Here is a 23,438-nt window from a genome sequence, read left to right on the forward strand (position 1 = left end):
CTAAATATTTTCCTCCCTAATTCTTCCCACACATGTGGGCATTTGTTTTCCCCTCCCAAAATCCCAGTTTCTGTCTAATTATGAACTGAGGAAAATGAATTGTGTCCTGTAGGGTGTGATACTGTTTTGAGTAAACTACTGTGTGTAAGAGGAAAAGTGGATAGGGTGTTTTCCTGGAAGAGGGAACTTGTGTGGGGAGGACATAGATTCAAACACACGAAGCCCCATGAAATAACTAATGGATTGACACTGTTTAAGTTCATTATATTTATCCTGCTAGTAACATGCTCTTTTTCTTTCTGATTGGACGGTAGGGTTGTGACAAAACAGAAGGGTTTATTTTGAAGTAGAGTTCTTTTACCCATTTAATTAGCTCAGATAGTGTCATCTTAAGCATTGTTCAAGTGCCTGTGAGTATTAATTCCTCACAGGATGCAGTTTTCTGCCCAAGTTCTGCAGGTGCTTTATTCCTTGTGCTTAATTCTTCTGTCAGTGTTGTATTTCATAGTGACCTTTTCAATTGTAGTCATCAGTCTGGGGATTTTTTCCCCTTTTGTGCTAACCATGCACACAGTTTCACTACACTGCCTTAATGATTGGATTAATGACTGTGTCCCAGGGCTTGCTGCAGTGCTTCCCTTTGATTGCAGGGAGCTCTTGTACACTACAGAGTGCAGCAGAAAAAGGGGGTTTATGCAGTTCTTCAACATTTGTTCACAAAGCTGAATATACAGGCAAGAGGTGTTAGAATATTTAGTAGCCACTTGAACAACATGATAGAATAAGAGCCTTTTTGTTTTCAGTGATGCAGAATAGTGCAGCTAGATCAGGAACACAGCTGAGAGCTCTGCAGAGATACATGCTGATCACTTTACATTGTGATACAATTAAATTCAGGGACATTCCCTAAAATCATAAGGAATCATGTTTTGTTTAGCCACTACTTCAAAAGCCTTCTGAAAAGGGCCAGAAATGTTGGACCTCTGTTTAAACTGTATTGTTGGTGGGTTTGCTGTTGGTTTCTAACTCCAGGGTTTGCTTTAAGCAGACAGGGTGTGCTGGTTCTGCAGCACACTTACCCTTTATGGTCTGAGAATGGTCTTGGGCCCTTCTTTGACTCTTCACAAAGCACACAATGTTGTACAAGCACTGATTGGTGTGGCCAGACTTTAATGTTCGTTAACACTGTTTCATTAAGGTGCTTGCAATTAGTGCTCTGCTGCCAGCTTGTGTGGCAGGTAAGTGGCTGTGTCCAGGATTTGTGAGAAAGCTGCTCAGCAATCAGCTCAGCAGCACAGACTCTCCTGCAGTGGAGATGAATGGCAGGACCGTTGAGGGCACATCCAAATTCAGATGAACCAAAACTCAGAGCTCACTCTGAGGTGAAGCCTCGCCAGAGGAGCTCCTAAAATCTGCTTCATTTTGTCTTAAGCCACTTGGTACTATTGAGCCCAAGATCATTATTACAGAGACTGTTTGAAAGCTGATAAAAGCAATAGAAGCAGCTGTGACTTGGCCAGATCTTTCAGTCATTGAGCTGGGAGTAGAGTCCAAATTTCTAGATTTGTGTTCAGTCAGTCATATCATCATTACTTCAATTTAGCGTATTGGCATGCTGGAGTGGGTTATGCCAGACTGTCTAGGGCAATGTGTACAGTATATAATAGCTTTATTTGGGAACATAAAATTTTTGCTGCCCAGTACCCATCTGTTTGTTGTTTAGAGCTGTTGTTCAAGGATAGGTTTTTTCACACACTTGAGTGCAGTTCATGTTGGTGAGGGGTGACACAGGCAAGGAGCGTGTCATTCAGAGCAGGGTATTGTTTGCATCCAAATGATGGTGGTATTCCCCTGGAGTCGTTTTGTGTGTCTGGAGGATTGCTGCCTTCCCCTCCAGCATCCTGAGGGTTGTCAGGCATTGCTGAGGGATAAAGGATTTCCCATCATGAGCTGCTCCCCACGTGAGCTGCTCCTGGTGACGGATGACTCGTGGGCACCGAGTCGAGAAGGACACAGATGGTCACAGCGATGGATGTGTGCGAGCTCTGAGTAGTGTGAGCTTCTGTCCAATCAGCATTTTGTTCATTTCACCTGTGAGAAGGAATAATTACTAAATTACAGGTTGAATGGGAAAAAAACGACAGGTCTTGTCAAGGTTGCCCAGGAAAGTGTTACAGGGTTGCAGAAAGAGCAGAGGATTTCCAGGGGAATGGAGGATAATGGTGAAATGGAAATTGCAATTGTGACACTTTTAAACTTTTCAAAACTCTGCAGTGTTTCGATGATTTAGGCTGATAGTTAGTTAACACTGCTTCCATTTCCAGTCAAATCTCAGTAGTGCATGTGCTTCTAGACATTGGTGAGGGTGCAAATTTGGAACTGACTGCTGCAGTCTTTTGCCTGAGCCCTGTTGGTGGAACAGAGGTTTCTTTTTGTGAAGTTTGAACAGACATTGTCTACTTCAGTTGCTATCAATAGACTAAAGCAAAAATGCAGATTAGACTGGAGCATTCAGTGTTTACATTTGTCCTTTTTCTTAAGCACTTTGTGCATTCGCTTCTGAGTTCCACTGCAGATGGAAGGATTTGCTGTGTGCACAGAGAGATTTAATATAAACTGATGGTCATCCAGCTCAAATATTTCACACTTGATAGAGGTGATAAACTTCTCTTCTGTTCACAGAATGTCCCAGAAATCTGGGCTAGTTTGAGTTGGAAGATTATGAAGTAGTTGATCACTTTTTGCTGTGGTTTCTATTTTCGTTTGCAGTGTCTCTGGCACGTTCCTCTAAGTGTGCTCTGTAACTAAGGACTGCCAGTCCTCTCATCTCTCTTCTCTCCATACCATCACATCCTGTGAAGTCTCTTTGACTGAAAAACAGTCCCTCAAAGGCTGGTGTCACTTGCTTTTGTTGTCTGTATCACACTGTCTTTTAATTTTTGGAGCATCAGTGGTGGCCCTTGAAGGTTTGAAACGCTGTGAGGTAAAGCCACATGTAATGCAGTTGTTACACCAGGAAACTCTGAGATACAGACTTTCCACTTTGTGTGCCAGCTGTCAGGTGTGCTGGAACCAAGGGATTTGTTTTGGACAAGGCAGTTGGAATGCCTTCCTGTTTGGATTCTCATAAAACTACTTTTTTCCTGCTGAGTTAGTTGTAGGCTGTTCCTGTAGAAACCTTCTCAGAGTTTCTCAGCTGCAAAGTGGGGGTGATGAGAGCTTAGCAATGGGATTCCAATTAAAACTTGCTGGTATTTATTTATTCTGTTTTGAACAGACAGTGAGAAAGATGACAATGTGCTTACTTCTAATGTCTTTATATAATGAAGAAAAAGCTTCTTGAGAGAAGACTGTTCTTTATCATCAATATTTATATGATTATTTCCTTTCAGCTGAAACTACTCTGACTATATGAAAGGTCTAATTTCAGTTTGCTGTTTCTATCTTCAGTGTTTTACAGGGCAGTAAGTACTGCTTTTCTGACTTACCATGCTATAGCAATGATTTCTCCACATTCATTTTGCTAAGCTATAATTTCAAACAGAGCTGAAGACAAAATTAATTTTACACTTCACCAGATTTTGGGGAGGAAAAGAAAAACTCGCCTTCAGTTTCATTAGCACTTGCACATTCATGTATTAAAAAAAAGAAAACCAGGTAAAGTGTTTTTGTTAGTAGGCATTTGACTCTGAAGCCAGATCAAGAATTCAATGTATGTGGCTTCAGAGGCTTTAAACCTCTTAGGGGAAAAAACATGGGGATTTCTTTGTTAAAAAAACCTTACTAAATATAAATTGAGCTTCTCTTACTATTTGGTAGTGCTATAGCAGCTGCTCTGTGGTTTTTCCAGTCAGTTGAGATTGCCAGGAGATTGACTGACTCTGTTGGCAGCTGCTAAAAAGGCAAATGTCAGTCTTGCACTCCTATTTGGAAAAGCTGTAAATAGTTACTTGTTCTGAATATATTCGTGGGAGAAGAGAGAGCACAGAGGTGAAGGTAGTGTAAGAATGATAGCTGTTATCCTAGAAGAGGGAGGGAGGGAGTAAGAAAAAGGATGAGGTTCCTTGCTATATATTGGGTCACTTCCTACTCTTCAGGTGCAGACAGAAAAGTCATTTTTATTTTTCACTATTCAGAAATAATCTTTTAGGTTGTAAGACAAGTATCAGCCAGAGGTGATAACAAAGAGGAATAAAACTTTTGAGTAAGAATATTTATGTTTGGGTTTTGGGGTTGGTTTTTTTTTTGCAAGTAAGGTCTTTTCACAGAGGTTTTTTAGTACTGCAGAGCTCTCACCTGAATTTCCCTTTGGGTATTTGTCAAGAGTTATTAAATATATTTTAGGTCATTCTCAGTATAGAAGCCAGAATAGAACGTTCCAAATTGTTGTCTTCAGACATAATTTCCAATCATTTTCTAGCAGTGGGATTCAACTACAAAGGTACTTTGTCATGAATAGGAAATACTGTTAAGAGTAGTGTGGGAAAGTTAAATTTTTGTGTCTAAACTCTTCTGTGTACAAATGGGACTCTACAAAGTAAATAGCAGAAAATCTGTCTTGTCCAAGAGCTACAGGAAGTTGTTTGGTTTTTTTAAGTTGCTAATCACTTGAAGAGAAAAGGAAAAAAGTTTTCTTTATGTGTATCTAAAATCAAATGTGACTAATCTGTTTCTGTTGCAGTTTATCCTGACATTTGCACCATTAGCCTGGTAGCTGTTGGGGATATGAATAAACATGCGGACAAACTCCTTTTCTGGGAAGATGTCTATGGGTTTGACATGTCCTGTATGAAGAAGGCTGTCATTCCGGAAGCTGTTGTGGAGGTGCTGGATCCAAACACTCTGATATCTCCAGCCAGTGTCATTAAGGTACCAAACCACTTAATGCTTAGGAGTCAGATTAGAATGTCCTTGATTTGTGGAGGAGGGGGGAAAACTGCCCGTGGCACACACAAACTTCGGCATCTTCAAAATGATACAAATGCAATCAGCTTCTTGCTGTTAAGACTGGCAGATTTGTATTAATTGCCTTTTTTACCAACTTTGAGCTTTTACTAAAGTAATCCTCCCATATTTAGATTGTTCTGTTTGGTGTTTTTTTCTATCCAACCCCAAATTTACTTGCATTTTAGTAGGTTACAGGTTCTGTGACTGGAATGTAACTTATACCAAAAAGATACTCTGCAATATAGTCTTGTCTTCTGCTTTGCTTCCTTCTGCACCTCATTCAGTGTACTGAGCAGAGGGTGGTCTTACCTGTTTCTGTGTTAAACTGGATGGCTTTAAAGGTCTTTTGGAGCATCACTCACTATCTATTGCCATACCTTCATCCAGCTGAATAACCATGGCTGAAAAGGCAGTAGTTTCTGCAGTACTTACCCAAATATTTATGCCTGCTTTTCTGTCCTGTCTTTAGCTATGGCAGTGTTATGATGGGGAAAGCAGCAAAACTGGTAGCGATTCACATGAGACAAGATGTGATTCCAAAACACTGACTAGTTTGAACTTCTGACAAACTTTGTGATTAGCAATAATTTGAGCAGCTCAGATCAGGTTGAGAAGGGCTATTCCGGACCAAGAATATTTTGTCACAATGGTATTCTAATTATTGTCCATATAGTTGCTTTTCTACTGTAAAACACTCAAAGCAGCAATATTACTGTCCTCAGTGGGAATTACCTGTTTAGTGAGGAGGTATTTTCTATTTAAATGCATTGTAAGAGGTGAAATGCAGTTTGATTGTAAGTATGTACAGGTGCAAGTTGCTTAAGCTTTTCTTGTCAAACTTTATTACAGAGAAGATTTAAAGGCTTCTGGGTTTTAAATCAGGTATTGAAATGAAAGAAATGCAGAGACTGTTTCTTTAACTGTAATCACTGCTTTGATGGTCTTGTGCTTTTTTTTCTTTTACTTCAGGATTCTTTGTTCATAGAGGATGGAGTAATTACAGATGTCTTACATATTCTGAGCTTGCTGACTAGACTCCTTCCAAAGGACATCTTTAATAAGTTGTGTGACTTGAGGCTTACGAGTGTCTGTGTTCCTTGAGAGTAAGGAGAGAGCAAAGTGATCAGCTCAGTTGTTGAAATACACTTTATAGTCCTGTCATTATAGGAAAGAGAAATTCCAGCCTTAGTGAATGAGTGTGCACAGAACAAAGGCACTGAAATCAAGAATCTGAGACAGTGATTCTTTGCCATATGACAGTTTACCAATGACTGTTGTGTACTTTTTTCACCTGACTTTTATACCATTTTGTGTGTTCTGGTTCAAGCAGGACTGTAGTTGAATGCTTACTGCAGATAGGTCAAATTTAGTATAGAGAAAATAAAGGATATATGGTGCGCTCTAAGGTAACAACTGCCTGGAAAAGTTGAGCTCTACCAGTTTGCTAGGCAAGCAAATAAATTAAAACGACACCTTAACCTGAAGAGTGTTGATAACAATAACTGAAGTTAAACATGCCTAATGCAGTCTACAAGCCATGGTCATTTAAGAAGCAAAATGGTTTACTGGTAGTAGTGCATACCTGTCCCTTTCTAAGATGTGCTGTCATGAGGAGTCACTGCCCAGCTCAGGTGTTTGTGCTTAGCAGATTTTGTCACCATGCACCATGTAGCCCAACTGTTATGCTTAATGTTATACCCATTTGTTCTCATTAGCTGTCATGGTTTTAAAAAATCCTCAAATCGATGTATGTGCTCGTTTACTGGAGTTACAATGCAAAGTAGGAAAATTGATGAGTTGAGCAACAGTGGCATTATAGGGAAGTTGTTTGAATCAATAGCCATTCCACAGAACAAATGGACTGTATTTTGTAGGGAAACTTTAAAAATGTTCCAATTTATCATTATGATGATTACAGAAGATACTTCGGTGTGTTTGCTCAGATCAAGTGCTGCTTGTTTTATATAGTTCATAATGTAACTTTTCAGCAAGGAAAACATTGCCCCTGCCATGGGCAGGGACACCTTCCACCAGCCCAGGTTGCTCCAAGCCCTGTGCAACCTGGCCTTGGACACGTCCAGGGATGGGGCAGCCACAGCTTCTCTGCCCAACCTGTGCCACGGCCTGCCCACCCTCAGGTGCAGCACCTTGCACTTGGTCTTGTTCAACCTCACGAGAGGCCCACTTTTGTAGCTTGTCCAGGTCCCTGTGGATGGCATCCCATCCTTCAGGTGTGTCACCTGCCCCACTCAGCTTGGTGTCACCTGCAGAATTGCTGGGGCTGCACTCGAGTCCTTCATCTCTGTCATTAATGAAGATGTCCAATAACACTGGTCCCAGTATGGACCCCTCAGGGACACCACTTGTCACTGGTGTCCATCGGGACTGACCACGACCCTCTGGGTGTGACATCCAACCCATTTCTTACCCACCCAACAGTGCACCCACCAAGCCCATCTCTCTCCAGTTTGAGATGTTGTGGGGACCATGTCAAAGGCTTTGCAGAAGTCCAGATAAGTGACATCTGCAGCCCTTCCCTTGTCCACTGATGAAGTCACCCCATCACAGAAGGCCACCAGCTTGGCCAGGCAGGACCTGCCCCTGGTGAAGCTGAATCCCCTCCCTGTCCCCCATGTGCCTCAGCAGAGCTTCCAGGAGGATCTGCTCTGTGATCTTCCCAGCACAGAGGGGAGGCTGACAGGTTGGTAGTTCCCAGGGCCCTTCTTTCTACCCTTTTAAAAGATGGGTACAATGTTTCCCCTTTCCCAGTCACCTGGGACTTCACCTGAGTGCCATGACTTTCCAAATCCCACCAACAGTGGCTTGAAAACTCTTGAGCCAACTCCCTCAGGGTTCTAGGATGCATCTCCTCAGGGCCCATGGACTGGTGGACATTCAGGTTCCTCAGGGGGTCACAAACCTGATCTTCTCTTACAGTGATCTTCTCTTACTGCTCCCCCAGTCCCCATTCTGCTGTGCATCCACTGGAGAGGTGTGGGAAGAGAGGCTGCCATTGAAAACTGGGCCAGAGAAGAACTTCAGTCTTCTCATCTTTAGTTACCAGTTTACCAACACTGTTTATCAAGGGAGGTGCATCTTCTTCAACCTTCCTTTTCTGGTTAATGTGTCCATTAACCTGTATGTTCCCTAACATTAATGTACCTGTAGAAGCCCTTCCTGTTATTCTTTGTTTCCACTGACAGGTTCACCTCAGCTCCACCTTGGCCTTCCTCGCCCTATCCCTCCACAACCGAATTTCATCTCTATACTCTTCCTAGGTTTCCTTTCCCTGTTTCCAATGCCTGTGCATTTTCTTCTTTCCCTTTAGTTTGTTCAGGAGTTCTCTCCCCAGCCATGCCAGTTTCCTACGTTCCTTGCCCGATTTCTTGCTTGTGGGGATTGCCAGCTCTTGTGCTCCATGGAAGACTTTCTCAATATCTGCCTGCTCTGCCCACTGCCTTTGCTAATGCTCAGGGGCTTAACTTTACTCCTTGCCTGGCCCATATCCCTCAGGACTGCATATTCCATCAGTGCATGATCACTGCAGCCCAGTCTGCCTCTAATCTCCGTGTTCCTAGTTTGCCTACATTGGTGACCATCAGTGTCATGTCCTCTCTGGCTGGGCTGTCTGTTAATCCCCCTGCATTCCAAGGGGGAATTGCCTACAGCAATTAATAATAGATGTGACGTTTAGCAGTGTATGAAACCTTTGGATAAAGCATTTTAGCTGAATATGTAAACTAAAGCACAGTGAAAAAATGTGGTGGAGCTTTTATGAACAACTGAAAACTGAAGTTTATTGCTCTAGAAAGGACCTGAATTTAGAGATACAAATAAAAAATTAGAATATTGAAATGCAAGTTGCGATTTGATTTGATGGTGTTATAGTTATTATCCTAGCAAAGGAGTTCTCTTCCCCCTGTGCTTCTCTGTTGTAGTTTGATATTTCAATGCAAAGCCATTCTGGCAAATCAAAAGCCCAGTTTGAACCCCTCTGTTTCATGCTGTAGTTTACCATGTGGCTGCATGGACAAGGGGTAAAACAGGAGAAGATACCTGTGAGAGCCACTTCCTCAACAATGGGCAGTGTCACCCAGGAGCAGCTTCCCTGAACAGAATGAGCTGCTGTGTCTATTTTGATGCCACTGCTAGTCAAAGTGTCTGGTTGTTCAGGCATGTGAGGAAGAGGAGTTTGACGTGTGTTGTCACATAGGGTTAGGTGATTTTTAAGTCTCTTCCCATTTTTGGGGGCTGGGTAGTATTGCCCTGTCAGAGTTGTGTTATTACAGGAGCATCTGAACAACCTTCATCCAAAGGGAGATCTTAATTGACATTTGTCACTGTTACTGACAGAATTTGATTCTTCTTTTTGACAGCACATCGACTGTAATACTGCATCCACTCCAGACTTGGAATTCTCTGCAGATTTCACCCTGAGCATTACAATGAGCACAAAGTGTACGGTAAGGCAATTTTAGTTTCTTCATATGTATGGTCAGTATTGCACTGGACTAAGAGACAGTGTATTAATTATGCTTCATTTATCATCAGTCCTTGCCTTGAAACACTCATTTCTGCAATATATAGGTGTCAAATGAGCCTTTCTGTAAAACCCCAGTCATGGTGTTCCAGGATAATAGAGGTAGATGAGGAAAGGGGAGGGTAAGGAGCTGTAGCATTGGGCTCATTCTGTTTTGTGCTCGAGCCCACTTTCTGAAATGCCACGTTTCTGTCCAGACATGTTGTTTCCCACTTTGCCCAAGAATGATGCAGTCACTGTTTTCAGAAGAGCTTTTCTGAGTTCAGGAAAAATGTGAGAAACAAAGTAGGTATGGGCAAGGTGTAGATTGGAGCTAATACATTAAACAGCAGCTCATATGGCAAACAGCTGAACTGTACACGTGAAGACTGGGGAGAACAAATACAGCAGTAGAATCTGAGAACCAGGGGGTTTACTATGTTTTATTTGCTGTATGCAAGTTAGTATATTTGCATTTTATACAAGTTAATGTGACTTAGTTCAACAGGACACTAATTCCAGAAAGGCTGTTGGGTTTGGTTGGAGGGGAGCTGTAATGACAGTGAACACAAGCTATTCATCTTAGTTTTACAGATGGTGCTGCATTAAATAGAGTGAAGAATCTCAGAAAACCTGAGTCTGTGATCTCACTCAGTTGAGGTTTTGTCCATCAAATACCAGCCAATATGAAAAGAAAGAAAAGAAGAAAAAAAGTTTTCAGCCTGAGCTTTAGAATTAAATGAAAACTGAGTACAAGGGCATCTTTCAAACACTTCTTTGAAGTTGTGCCTACATTGTTCAGTACAAATTCACATAAATACTCATTTTATGGCATTTCTTCATCATTTAATATCTGGTAGTTATGAGAATACAGAGAAACACTGGTTTTTTGATTAATGAAACATGTCCCTTATTTTTTTTGAGCAAGGGCTTATGTAATTTGTGTTGCGTATTTTATGATCCATTTTCTAAGTACAAATCAGGAAGATACCTAAATATTTTCATTTAATATACTTCATTGTCAGATGTGAGTGGCTTCTGAAACAAACATGTTAGGAATGTGTTTAAAGCTGGGATAAATTAAGTATTCTAAGATGAGCATTGAGGTGTTTAGACTGATGCCTGTGTGAGGATACCTTTTTGATTAGACTTAGTTAAGCTGCACATCTTGCTTCTTTTGATGGAAGAAGGGAGAAAAGAATCAAATAGAAGGATTTCTGTGGTGTTACTGTTAGGCAGGACAGATGAGAAGGTCTGGTGGTGTTAGCTTGGCTAAGTAATGCTCTGAGTTTTTAAACACTACATTAGAAGCAAAGGCAGAATGTCTAATTTTTGCAGATTTTATTATCTCAGTACTTTGCCTTTATATTCAATATGAATTATAAACACCTTCTACCATTTTATTAAAATATCCTCATCAGATTTGATGAAAGTTTGCATTAGGCTCTGAGATCTGTAGTAAAAACTTAACTTCTCACAGTCTGGTGTGTTGTGCAACTCCTACTGGGAGTTTGATGCTTAGCTATAAGTTACATCACAGAATCAAGTTAGAGGGGTAATTATTAGCGAATTTTTAATAACTATGATTAAATCTGCCAGAAGTGGTTGATTTTTTGCATGTGTATATGAAGAACTGCTGGCTTCCTCTGATACACACGCAAAGAATGTTTCCTTATGATGTAAACCACTTCAGGTGATAACAAAATCTTGGATATCAACATCAAGCACTGCAATTCCTGGGTTGGATAAGTCTGTGTCTTAGTTCAGGCTGCTGCATCTGCCAACGTTTCTGCTGTATAACAGTCTGCATAAGAGTTAATGTTGCTGTTGTAAAGCAAAATTTTCCCTTGTATATAGTTTAAATCATTGTTATTACTTTGAATTAGTAGGTGTGTACTTAAATACTTCAGATTCATTTTTTTATTATTACCAAATTTATTATCACCAAATTAAGTAAAGACACAGTAGCATGTTGGGTTTTATTCAGTGGAAATCTGTATGTTTTATTGTGCATACACAAACAATCCCCTCCTGTTTTTAGTTGCTATAGAACCATAGGATAATTCGAGTTGCCTCAGGGCAAGGTCAGATTTGATTTGAGATCAAGCTCCACTGCAGCTCTGGTTTAATTTTCTTAGTATGGGCACATTTGAATAATTGATTAAACTGAAATCTTTGCAACATCTTGGCCATCTTTGATATTTGGGTAAAGTAAAATAGCTTGTTTTATAAATATTATTTTCCCCAGGACTAGACTCTTACAGAAACTTCATTTCTCTTCTGTGTTTCTGTGATATCATTGACTTATCAAGATGTATACCTGCATTTGGTGACTTCCATGGAGAAGGGGAGGTGGCGGTGGGGGGAAGAGCAGAGTTTCTGAAATTTTGGAGAGAATGGAGGTTCTAAGAAATTATCAGAATGCTGTAAAGTATTTTGCACTTCATCATTTAGGTTTATTGACACTTTGAGTGAAATTTCCACTCTTTCTTTGATGGATTGTGGAAGTTTAGTTGAGGGTTGACAGTTCATCCATCATATCAGGCTGCCTAACCTTGCAGTAAATGAACAATAAAAGTCCATTATTTATGTTGAGAATTTTTGAGGGGATGCTTTAAGATTGCAATTTGTCCTTTGAAAGTAATATTTGATGTTTTTCTTGTTTGCATCTCTTTTGTTGTCCTACTGGCTTTTCATTTTCTGCATAAAAAGAGAAAGTTGCTTATATTTCCCATGATTCTAAGGGTTTGTCCTTCTCTTATGATTTTTGCAGGATTTTTTTAAAAATGCAAATGTTTTAAGTGTTTTTGGTTTATTAACAAATAAATATTCCACAAAAATGGCAACTTGGAAATCCATCTTTCTATGCTTTATATATCTATATATCTGGGATTTTTAAGCTAACAACCTGAAGGCCATTTCAAAGCAGCTCTTCCTCAGCCACAGAAATGTGGAAACAGGTCTGGTTGTCTTACCTCCCGTTTTGCCATCAACAGCAAAACTAACCCCAGTCGAGTGTTCATTCCCATGAGAACTGGGACTCCCTCTGGTGAGTAATCAGTTCCTAAAAGCCAAATGAGTGGGAGACTTGGGTGCCCATTTGTGGGCATCCTGCTGCAGGCCAGCCACTGTTTTGCTGTGGGTTGTGGCTCTCCACGCTGCTCCTTCCTGAGGCTCTGTGTGCGCAGGGCAGTGTGGGAGCCTCCCCTTACTCTGGGCTGTGTGAGGTGAATCAGGGCGGCTACTGCTGAGCTCATGTGTGCAGAACCCTTGCACTGATGGGCAGGAATTCAGCAAGCACATGGAGAGAAGAGTTGAGGACTCCTCTCACTGGAGTATGTGTGAGAATGACTGAAGAGCTGAACTTGGAGCTGAAGCCCTGGAGGCAAAAGCATATCTGCATGTCTGTGGTAACAGGACAGGAAGGGGTAAAAGCTGGCAGGAATCAGAACCATAATGCAGCTTTTTTACCTCTGACCATGACTTGGAACACCCTCAGGATCCCTCAGACAGGAGAGGCTGCAATTCACATTTCTGTGGCAAAATCTCAGAATGGTTTGGGTTCCAAGGGACCCTAAAGGTCATCTTGTTCCAACCCCTGTGCCATCAGCAGGGACACTTCCCACCAGCCCAGGCTGCTCCAAGCCCCATCCAGCCTGGCCTTGGACACTCCCAGGGATGGGGCAGCCACAGCTCCTCTGGGCACCCTGTGTCAGGGCCTGCCCACCCTCACAGGGAAGGATTTCTTCCTAGTACCTAATCTACATCTCTCCTCTTTTAGTTTAAAGCATTCCCCCTTGTCCTACCACTATCAGCCCATGTAAAAGGTGGTAAATCCCACTAAAATCTGTCCTTGGTTTGCCCTCAGTAAACAAGAGGCTGACTGTTTTCTGCTTGGGGTTAAATGGACTGAGGAGGTGAAGCCCAGATGTTGTGATGAGCTGCTGTGAACAGAAGAGCTGTGTAGTTCATAGAACGTAAGAGCATGGCATTGATGCTGTGTCTGTCCTCCCACATATAAATTCTTCAAAATTACTCTTAAAAAATTTGAGACCAAAAAAAAACCCTATCAGAGTATTAAGTTGTGCTTGTAGATCAGCCTCATGTCTTGCTGTAGGTGCATCTTGAGTGTATTTTAGGTGTAATGTATCAAGTCATATCCTTAAAAATACCCAAGGCTCTAAATAGCTTTTTCTTCCAGATGTTCAAGAAATTAGTAAGTCTTCAAGGAAAAATAATCCTAATAAACCTTAGAAAGATGGAATGATTGAGCAAAAACAAATATTTTAAATATGACCTTGTATGTGGTGCTCAGTCTTAAAAGTTACGGGGAGGGGGTAGTTAAGGCTTTTTTCAGAGCACATATTGTTTCTGTTAATTTTTCCTTTATTCCTGGCATAGTTTGCCACAAAGTAGTGTCTTCGAGCATTAATTTTATTTATCATTACTTTGGCTTTCAAGGATTGAAGAATTTCAAAGCATGGAATCATTATATGAAAACATTACAAAGTTGACTTGATTTCAGTCTTACAAACATAATGGCTAAAAAATCCAATTAATTAGCCTGCAAAAGTGCATTTTGCTGGTAAAGAACTAGGGTTTGTCACTGCAGATTTTAATGAGACATCTGGCTAATATCAGTTAGTGGATGCTGCTAGAAAAATACTCCATTAATTGTATTCCAAGTTGATCACTGTGTGAGCTTTTGAGATAAAATATAATGATGATTACCCTCAGTATAGAAATCAATTGACAAACTTTCTCTTTTGTTTGCAAGCATTTCCCCTGTGAGTCCATCAAGGTTGATCTTTCCGAGCTGAATAACAATATCCCCTGAGAGGAAAATGGCAGTATCTCTTCATTGCTCCCAGGAGATGTTGTCAGAGAGCAGGGGATGTGTATAAAAAGAGGGAGGGAGAGGGTGAAAGAATGATAATGAACCAGGGGACGTGACTGATGTATTAAAACCTTCAGGAAGGAAATAGAATTTAAGTTGACTGGAGAAAATTATTCTGACTGAGGAAAATTTTTGGTCATTAAAATCTTCTTAAATGTTAGACGGCTTCATTTCTTAATGTCCCATCTTCATCTTGGGAGCCAACAATAAATATTAACATAGAAGTCTTTGGTCTCAACATTAGGTGAGAAACCGAATTGTTTAAGTTGGAAGTCTGGCTTTGGATACCACAGTTAAACACACCGTGACTGCCTGATTTCTGAGTAAAGGAGATTCTACTCCACCGTGCTACAAAGCAGGATTTCTCCCTCTCATTTATCATCTGCAGCCTCCTCTGCAGAGATCTCCAGATTCTTAATCTTTAAAACACAAAATCATTGGGTTTTAATATCCAGGGGTTTCTTTTCCCTGTGCTAAAAATGCAGCAACTCTGCTGCACGGATGACAAACATTCCATCTCCATGCTTGGATAAACTCCATCAAAAGCACATTATCTCCCACTCCTGTGGCCAGCTGTCTAATTGTATTTGTTGTAGCCACTCACTGTTGGAACATGATACTAGTGAGGAGCAAGGATGATAAATTGCTCACTGCAGGTGATAGAGATGATGATAATTTTTAATTTCCTTGCTCCTAAGTGAATTGGTAAGGTTGCTTTTGAGTTTCCATAAGGAGCTGGGCAGTCTCATTTGTTTTGTCCTGGTAAAATGCTCCATGTACAGCCAGCCATTTCCTTTAGGCTTTTTTGCTTTAGTCCTCAGATGTATTTGAGTTAAAATTTTGCCCCTTTTTCCCATTTTAGCTAAGGACTCTTAAGTGGAAGAATACCTACTGATATCTCATTTATAACATATGTTAAAGCTTTTTGTGATTTTAATATATTTGGTACATGTTTTCTGAATAAATGGGGAGAAAAATAGTCTGAATTATTTCTCGGGTGAGGAAGAAAAATGGGTTGAAGACAAGTGAATCTTACTGGGAGGACATGCCAAATTTACAGGATTTTCATGTCTTTGCATGAACACCTTGGAAACCCTTGGTGATGGATGAAGACCTTAAGCTGCACCAACTCTTCATCAAAATGTGGGTTTGACAAAATCAGGTGGAAGTTAGTGGCTGCTGTTTTAATTTCTGGAATATTTTATTCCTGGTTGAGTGAGCTCTTTGTTGACCTCTATAGGATCTTGTTTTGCAGTCTCAGTAATAAATATCTATTCCTAAATCGTTCCTTCATTCTTTATTTAACATTCTTAGTTCCTTGGGTAAATATGTTGACTTTCTTCTGGAGTTGGAGTTTTGTCCTCATAGCTTGGCTTTTCTCCTGTCAAGTTACTTGAGAACAGGAAGAATAATATTTTGGTAGTGTTTCCTAATATTTAAAACATCCTTTGAGATTAGAGCATGTGTCAGGCTGGAGCTGTAGTTATTTATTACCAGTTTAGAAGTCATTATTTTTGGTTTCCTCTCTCATGGTATTGGAGAGACTGGCATTTGAAAGATTTTTCCAGAGAAAGCTGAAGTTCTTACTGATTAGTTGTTGGTGAAGTTGTAAATGAGCTGTCACAGGTGGAGCAAAATGATGAGGGAAGTTGCACTAGGAGAAACAACTGTTACCATTATGCTTAAAAAAAAATTAAAAAAGGACAAGAAACCAAGGCAGTAGTTGTAAAGCATCATCTAGAATTTATGGGGGAGTAATTTGTTTGTTCTTTTCTTTAGTTTGATTTCTTATAAAAAAAGATGTCACGTTTCTTGAAAATCTGACCAGCCCTATATTTCATTTTAATATACTTGTCTCTGTGATTGCTTCTAGTAAGCCACTTAAGTAGGTTTTTTTCCCCTTCAAATTTTGCTGCATGTGATGAATTATACAACAAGAGGGGAGGACTTAATCTTCCTTCAAGCTGTAAACATTGGAAATCTGTTTGCAGCACTGCATATTTAATAGATGTTTGTGATTATTACAGCTACTGCAATTTGTGTTAATGTTTGAGAGTGAAAGGAAAAGAAAATATTTGGAACTTGTACGGAATTATTTCATTGAAATGCACTTAAACATAAAAGGTGTGTATTGTGCATTTTGACATAAAACCACCACCAAGTAATGAAGGAAAAAAGAGAAGAAGCTAAGATTAAGATGTAAGGGAAGATATAAACTCCTTAAAAGAAGATAGTAACAGGACCCACCATTTTATAGCTAGTTTATTATTATCAAGTATTTCAGCTTTGATTTGCACTGGGGTTTAGATTTGTGAGATTTTGTTTTAGACATACAGGATTAGTGATTGTAGGTAAAATGGCGGAAAACGTCACCTATGTGTCCTTTACTTCAGACTCTTTTTTTTCCTTCTCCCAGTCCATTAATGTGGGGTAGCAGATCCCTTCTGGAGCTTACACTGATACACCTGAAGGAGAAGTGGTGGTGGTGGTTGTTTTGCTCTACGGTTTGAGTGTGTTGAACCAGATTCCTGTATTGCTGTCAGAGATTTTTGTTTTGCACAGCCCTTTCAAGGAAGAGCAAACCGATGAGCTCTGCTGGTTGGAGGTTCCACCCCCATATGGACAATTCACTTTGAAGCTGGACTCGATGATCCTCGTGGGTCCCTTCCAGCTCAGAATATTCTGTGATTCCTGCTGCTTCACACAGAAGCAGAAATTCTAAGGTTTTTTATAAAGCTATTTGCAAAACACTGAGAGGACAAATAAAGGATTGCATCTTCCAATACTTTTCCAGAGGCACAGAATCAGTCAGATTGGAAAAGACCTCTGAGATCACTGAGTTGAACCATTAACTCATCATTAAATCATTTTCCCAAGTGCCACATGCACATGACTCTAAAATCCCTCCAGCAATGGTGACTCCACCACTTCCCTGGGAAGTCTGTTCCAATGCTTGACAGCTCTTTTGGTGAATAAATTTTTCCTGATATCCATCTAAACCACCCCTGGCACAACTTGAGTCCGTTTCCTCAAGTCTGACCCCCTTCAGCTCCCCCCTCCTGTCAGGAGTTGCAAAGAGTGAGAAGGGGCCCCCTGAGCCTCCTTTTCTCCATGCTGAGCTCCCTCAGGTGCTCCTCATCACACTTGTGCTCCAGACACTCCCCCAGCCCCATCCCTTCTCTGGTCTTGCTCCAGCCCCTCATGTCTTTCCTCTTGTGAGAGTCCCAAAGCCACAGAGGATTTGAGGTTCAGGAAGGGTGATCACTGCCCTGGTCCTGCTGGATTTGGCTTCCATGACCACTGCTTTTTGGGCTCAGCCATCCAGCTGGAGTTATGCTCAGTGAAGAGCACACTCATCCAAGCCAGGAGCAGCCAGGTGCTCCTGTTGTGCTACAGAGTCACCTGGCAGGCTTTAGGAAGGCTCTTTGTCTGTAGGTATCAGTGCAGCTGGTTTGAGATCCTGTAGGCCTGGAGCGGATCCAATATGACCAAGCAGCTCATAAACAGGAGGATGTCCAGAGAAGAGCAACGAGGCTGGTGAAGGGACTGGAGCACTAAGCCCTATGGGGAGAGGCTGAGGGAGCTGGGGGTGTTTAGCCTGGAGAAAAGGAGGCTCAGAGGTGACCTCAGCACTGTCTAGAACTACCTGAAGGGAAGTTCTAGCCGGGGCGGGGGGGTGGTCTCTTCTCCCAGGCACTCAGCAATAGGATAAGGGGGCTTGGGCTCAAGCTCTGCCAGGAGAGGTTTAGGTTGGATATCAGGAAGAAGTTCTTTACAGAGAGAGTGGTCAGGCATTGGCATGGTTTGTTCAGAGAGGTGGTGGATTCTCTGTCCCTGAAGGTATTTTAAGGTGAGACTGGATGTGGCACTGGGTGCCATGGGCTGGTAATCAAAGTGGGGTTGGACCAAGGGTTGGACTTGATGATCTCGGAGGTCTCTTCCAACCCAACTGATTCTATGATTCTATGTCAAAAAGAGACCACTCAGAAAGTGTAGCACAGTGTTTGGCTGAGCACAGGAATGTACATAAGCTGTAGAGGACCATACAGAAAAATCCTTTCCTTGAGAAGAGCTGGTGAATTTAATAATTCATATAGGGTGTCTGTTCAGAAATAAAACCGAACTTCATGGAAATGTCTAATTTTGATAAATTGAGTGCCTTTCAGAATAATGTTACTAGCAGGGGAACACAAGCAATCTACCACATGAAATCTTCCATGTGAAATCAAGAAAAGAAGGTAATTAATGAAGGCTAAAGTTACTGAGAGGCTTGGGCTGGAGCTGACCCTTATTCCCTAGGTCAATGCAAATAGCTGTGTTTCTGTTAAACTGGAAAACTTTAAACCTGCTGTTCATTTTACAGGGTGAGCCACAGGCTTTGTGCATCAAGGCAGGAAATATTTACTCTGTGCTTTTTCACTTTCTGTACTTCCTCAGCTGCCAGCTGGGTTGGGGAACAGCTGTCCTAGGGAATATTACACCAATTTTGCAGGTGGTCAGTGATCACTGGGTTTGACATTAGACTTCTTGTTCCAGAGGTTTAAAATATGAGGGAAGAGATTGCTAAGTGGACATTAAACACAGTGTTGGTAACTGATGGCAGGTTGCCTAAAAACGTTTATTAATAACAAATTACATAGTTGTAACCAATTTCACAAAGAAAACCATCAAACGAACTAGTCAGTTCTTTTAGTTCAGAAACATTTTGGAAATGTATTAATGAAAGATACTCATTAGATTTCTCAATTGCAACTCTCTCCTCTATGTATTTAACTTAGAACATAGAATTTCTGTTTTGCTGTGTAGGGCTGGGGTTGCCTGTTGACGCAGCTCACCAAAGTGTGTTTTGGGTTTGGGATGCCTCCACTGCCCAGTTTGAACTGACAGAATTTTGGGAAATGCCTGAATCTGTTCCCAGGAGCCTATCCTTAGGAACTTGAGGAATTTTTTTCTATATATTCTTTCTTTTGACCCAACCATTATTTCAGTATTCAATACTGAAGGATGTCTATCCATTTTAGAATGTAACAAAAAGAAATTAATGGGTCAGTGTAGAACTCTTGTTCTCTGTTATCCCTGGAGTTCTGATAAAGGTTGTCTTTGTGGTGTATAATAATTACTGTTACTACCCCTTGATTAGCTGTTCAAAATCAGTGTTTCAGGTTGTTTCAGGTAAGGAAGCCATTGATACTATCAAGAAAAAACTCATTATTTATCCTAATCATTTACAGAAGGTACAAATCCTGTTTCCCTGAACACAGGAGGCAGCTTGTAACTGAGTTTCTTTAAACCTGAGCTTGACCCAAAAAAACAGTAATGTGGGGACATTTTCTCAGGGGAGTTTGTAGGGTGTTTGTTACCTTGTTACCAAGTATATAATTACTTGTATCCCCCTTATCTGTGGTCTGTCTGCTTGGAGCTTTTAGCTTTTTGATCCAAGATGTCCCTTGGTTGTCTCATTTTCTCTGGAAGCCAGATTTTTCCTCCTTGATGTGTTTTTGTTGTCACAACCGTGTTTCCTGCAGTGATCACACCCTAGGACTTACTTGTAAGCATACCAGCAGTATTGACCTGATGACTGAAAAATATTTTTATGACTTGGTAGGTCTCTGACTAATGTCCAGAAAAGATTGTGCATCCATAAAAGTAGTCTGACGGGTCAATAAAACTTTGTCAAAACCTTCTCCATCTCTGCTCAAAAAGGCATATTAGAGGCAAGGCTGTAATTCACTTGGGAATGAGATTCCCAGCATTGAGTGATAGGACTTTACTGAAGGGGTGGAAGAGTCACTGTTTACAGTGTCTGGTGCTCATTTGTCATGAAAGTGTGTTGGTGTCTCCATAGTTTGGGGTGTTTTTTTAACTCTTTGGTCACATTGGAGTTTGGAACTCACCAGGCTCCTCTGGAGTGCCCTTACATGAAAAGCTAACACAGCTTAGTTTAGCTTAGTTTTATTGTTTTAACACTAGTTTAGCTTAGTTTTATTGCTTTAACACAGTGTATTCTCCACCATGTTGGTGAAATCTGTTCTGGATTTAGACTGGAGAGATGGAAAAGACCAGAATGGCCGAGCTGTCACTCAGATGATGTATTTCATAATGATAAAGCCTTTATTTTTGTGAGCATGTTTGACTTTTTTTTCCCTTGACAATCTATGTGTGAATCTATGTGAAGGGCATGCTACAGGAGCCGTCCTTTTTAACTATTCAGAACAACCAGTTTCCTAGGCCTGGAGAAAAACTCTGGTACAGTGAGAGGGAGCTGTTAACAGGTAGCTTGCAGTAGGGTTTGGTGCCACAGGCTGCCCTCCTTGAATTGGTACCTGTTCTGCTTGAGTGCACTGCAGTGAGGTGGGGAATCCCTTCCTCCCATGGCAGGGTGTGAAGTCCCAGCAGAGGAACTTCAGCCCAACTGTGTCTGCTGTTACTCAAAAGCTGTGCCCTGGGGCATTTCTTCAGGCTGGCATGTAATAGAAAAGGACAACTGCCTCGAGCCCAGGGTCTGATGTGCTTTAGCCTTTTCACAGGACAGCAGAAAGCAATAAAGGTGAGCACGGGCAGGATTTCAGAAGTGGAACTGCAGTGGATGGTCTCTTATCAGCGTTGTTCAGTTTATTTTAATTCTTTGCATTTCTGGGACTCTCACAAAGCTTTTTTTTTTTTTGTAAAAAAATCAAGCAGTGCACCATTAAATAATAGCATTGATACACTTATTTGTGCAGCAACATTTTGTATCTATTAGATACTAGGAAGAAATTATTTACTATGAGGGTGGGCAGGCCCTGGCACAGATGCCCAGAGAAGCTGTGGCTGCGTCATCCCTGGAAGTGTCCAAGGCCAGGCTGGACAGGGCTTGGAGCAACCTGGGCTGGTGGGAGGTGTCTGTGCCCATGGCAGGGGGTGGGAATGGATGAGCTTTAAGGGGCCTTCCAATGCAAGACATTCTGTGATTTCTTTTCCTCTTCAAATTGGAAGTCTCACTAATGAATTAGGCACTGAAGAGAAGAGCTCTTTTTGAGGTTAAGAGTGGGGTGGCAGGAGGGACAGAGGAGGAGTTCTATGGAGAGTCACAGTTAGAAACTAGTAGCCACTGGAAAAGCCAGCAGGAATCATTTATGGATCTTTTTCCTTATCTGTGTGTGTAGTAGAGGAAGAAAAATATTCCCTGCCTTGTGGAGCTCTGCCTCTGTTCACAGGGAGCTTCTGTGGAAAATGCTGTTTAGCTACAGGGAGTGAACACATCATGAGCATCCCTCATGCTCTGTGTTTACTGAGGGTCCTGGGACCTTACAGGACAAGGACTGAGTTTTGTGCTTGTGGGTTTGCACATCTGGAAGGCTGTTCCTCATCTGTAATTCGAGTTGCAGTTTGGGGGGGTGGGTTACCTTGGAAGCTCCTGCTGAAATTTGATGTCAGATGCAGTTGCAGTGGGCTGAATAGTCTTGAGTAGAGCAGAGGTGTGATGACAGCTCTTTTTTTTGACTTAGGCTTTCAAACATGTTAGAAATCCTAAATATAAGCTTGTTCCTCTTGGTAAATGCTTGAAAAGGAGTGGAGATTACAATAAATGCATATATGAATCACAGACTGTTTCTTCAGCGTCTTTACAGCTCCTTTAACATATTTACATTTTCATCTTTTTTTATAGGCAGTTGCTGGTTACTTCGATATATTTTTTGAGAAGAATTGTCACAACAAGGTGAGTATTTGAGGTTATGATTTTTAAAAATGTCTCTGAGAGATGAGGGTGGTGTATTTTATTCTGTCTCAAGTTTGGCAGCGAGTCTGTTTGCTGTATCAAAGGCTTCAGATGTGTGTGTGCTTGGTAATTGATTGATGTGGTGTGATATCAAAAAGGCTGTTCTTAATCAAACTCTTGAACTCTTCATTGCAGGTCTCATTTTCAACTGGTCCCCAGTGTGACAAAACACACTGGAAACAGACAGTTTTTCTCCTGGAGAAGCCAATTCCTGTAGAAGCAGGTATAGTTAAATTCAGTTATGGTGCAGCAATAGTTGTTACACTGCTGCTACCATTAAATGTAGGTCTGAAATACTTTAAAATTACCCAAGTGTTAAAAAGAACTAGTAAATAAATCTTTCAGCTGCTGTTGAAGAATTTTGTCTCAGCAAAGCACTGGGAAGGGTCTATCTGTACAAAATTAATGTTAAAAATACACATAAATGTATGCATAAGTATCCTGTAGTGGGCATACATCTTATGCTAGTATAGCTCCATACTGTAATTTTGATGGGAGAACTTCTGTATCAAAGTGTTTCTGAGTCAGAAAAATGTCAGACCAAAACACTGCTATTAACAATGTCTTAATTTTAACATTGCTAATATTCTGAAGTATCAAATTTGCCAAGTGATTGCACAGGATTTTTTTGTAGCACTCCTGAACTGTCCTGTATTTGTTAAATGGATGATGAATTTATGCATGGCTTGTACCTGCCACTGTGGGATTACTCTGTGAAGTGAAAACAGTTTTAGAGAACTCACAGGCATGAACTTCATCCACTGAAGTATTGAATATGTTTGTTAGTTTGATGACCTGTAAATTTAAGACTAAAATGATGCTTGTTAATTGTTTTAATTAGTTCTATTTGGAAAGTCTTGAAAGTATATTTTTATTCAAGTAGTCAAATATTTATTGCTTTACAGACACAAGTATGTTCATGACCATCATAGAATAGTCATGCAAGAGGATGGACATACAGCAGGTCAAGAATAATAAGTCTTGCCTTCTTATTCCTGTAGAACTTGCTTTTGGAGTCTCATAGTCTTTTTAGAACCAAAGGAAACGAAGTGGTTAAATTTTAATACTGTGATTTTTTTTTTCTCCACTTAGCCACTGGATATTTACTTAGCACTGCTGAACTCTTACCCAGTGATGAGTTAGTGGTCTTTGAGGGCTGTTTTTCTTTACAGAGCAGCAGGACTGAGGGAGGAACTCAGGAAGGGACTCATTTCTGCTGGTTGGTTGTTAAACTCTTGGTTATACATGGCCCTGACCTGTACAGTTGATAAATAGATCAGGTGTAGTGGGGGCAAAACGTGCAAAAGGTTATGTGG

General features: G+C 40.9%; 1 protein-coding gene across 3 annotated transcripts in view; it reads left to right on the forward strand.

Moving 5' to 3' along the window:
• Positions 1-23,438, forward strand: part of PRMT3 (protein arginine methyltransferase 3) — a 62,415-nt gene that overhangs the window by 30,929 nt on the left and 8,048 nt on the right. For all 3 annotated transcript variants that reach the window (XM_071559100.1, XM_071559101.1, XM_071559103.1), the window contains 4 exons: positions 4,682-4,869; positions 9,324-9,410; positions 22,012-22,062; positions 22,258-22,345. In XM_071559100.1, the coding sequence (XP_071415201.1) occupies positions 4,682-4,869; positions 9,324-9,410; positions 22,012-22,062; positions 22,258-22,345 (414 nt within the window). The remainder of the gene's footprint in view (positions 1-4,681; positions 4,870-9,323; positions 9,411-22,011; positions 22,063-22,257; positions 22,346-23,438) is intronic.

The sequence above is a fragment of the Pithys albifrons genome, chromosome 6 (genome assembly GCF_047495875.1).
Source record: "Pithys albifrons albifrons isolate INPA30051 chromosome 6, PitAlb_v1, whole genome shotgun sequence".
NCBI lineage: Eukaryota > Metazoa > Chordata > Aves > Passeriformes > Thamnophilidae > Pithys > Pithys albifrons.